This window comes from Eimeria mitis, genomic scaffold (genome assembly GCF_000499745.2).
Source record: "Eimeria mitis Houghton genomic scaffold, Emh_scaff3867, whole genome shotgun sequence".
NCBI lineage: Eukaryota > Apicomplexa > Conoidasida > Eucoccidiorida > Eimeriidae > Eimeria > Eimeria mitis.
The window spans coordinates 1-214 of record NW_013572201.1 but is presented as its reverse complement, the minus strand read 5'-3'; the positions used below and the strand labels follow the sequence as shown (position 1 = coordinate 214).

Below are 214 nucleotides of genomic sequence, written 5' to 3'. Positions count from 1 at the left end.
AGCTGGGGGATTGGAGCGAGTGGAGCGACTGCTCCGCTCTATGCGGCGGCGGCACCCGACAGAGGTTTCGTAGCGTAGAAGCGTTCGAGGTGGGGGGAGGCAGACCGTGCACGGACAAGAAGGAGGACGCAGAAGCCTGCAACATGCAGCCCTGTGAGCCCACCTGTCCAGTCAGCGAATGGAGTGAGTGGACAGAATGCTCCTCCCCCTGTCT

The 214-nt window shown here is 62.6% G+C and overlaps 1 protein-coding gene across 1 annotated transcript in view; it reads left to right on the top strand.

Annotated features, from left to right (window-relative positions):
• Positions 1-73, top strand: part of EMH_0070310 (uncharacterized protein) — a gene marked incomplete at both ends in the record, with an annotated part of 5,075 nt that extends 5,002 nt beyond the window's left edge. The window contains one exon of the mRNA XM_013498961.1: positions 3-73. Coding sequence (XP_013354415.1) covers positions 3-73 — 71 coding nt within the window. The remainder of the gene's footprint in view (positions 1-2) is intronic.
• Positions 74-214: the final 141 nt, after the last annotated feature.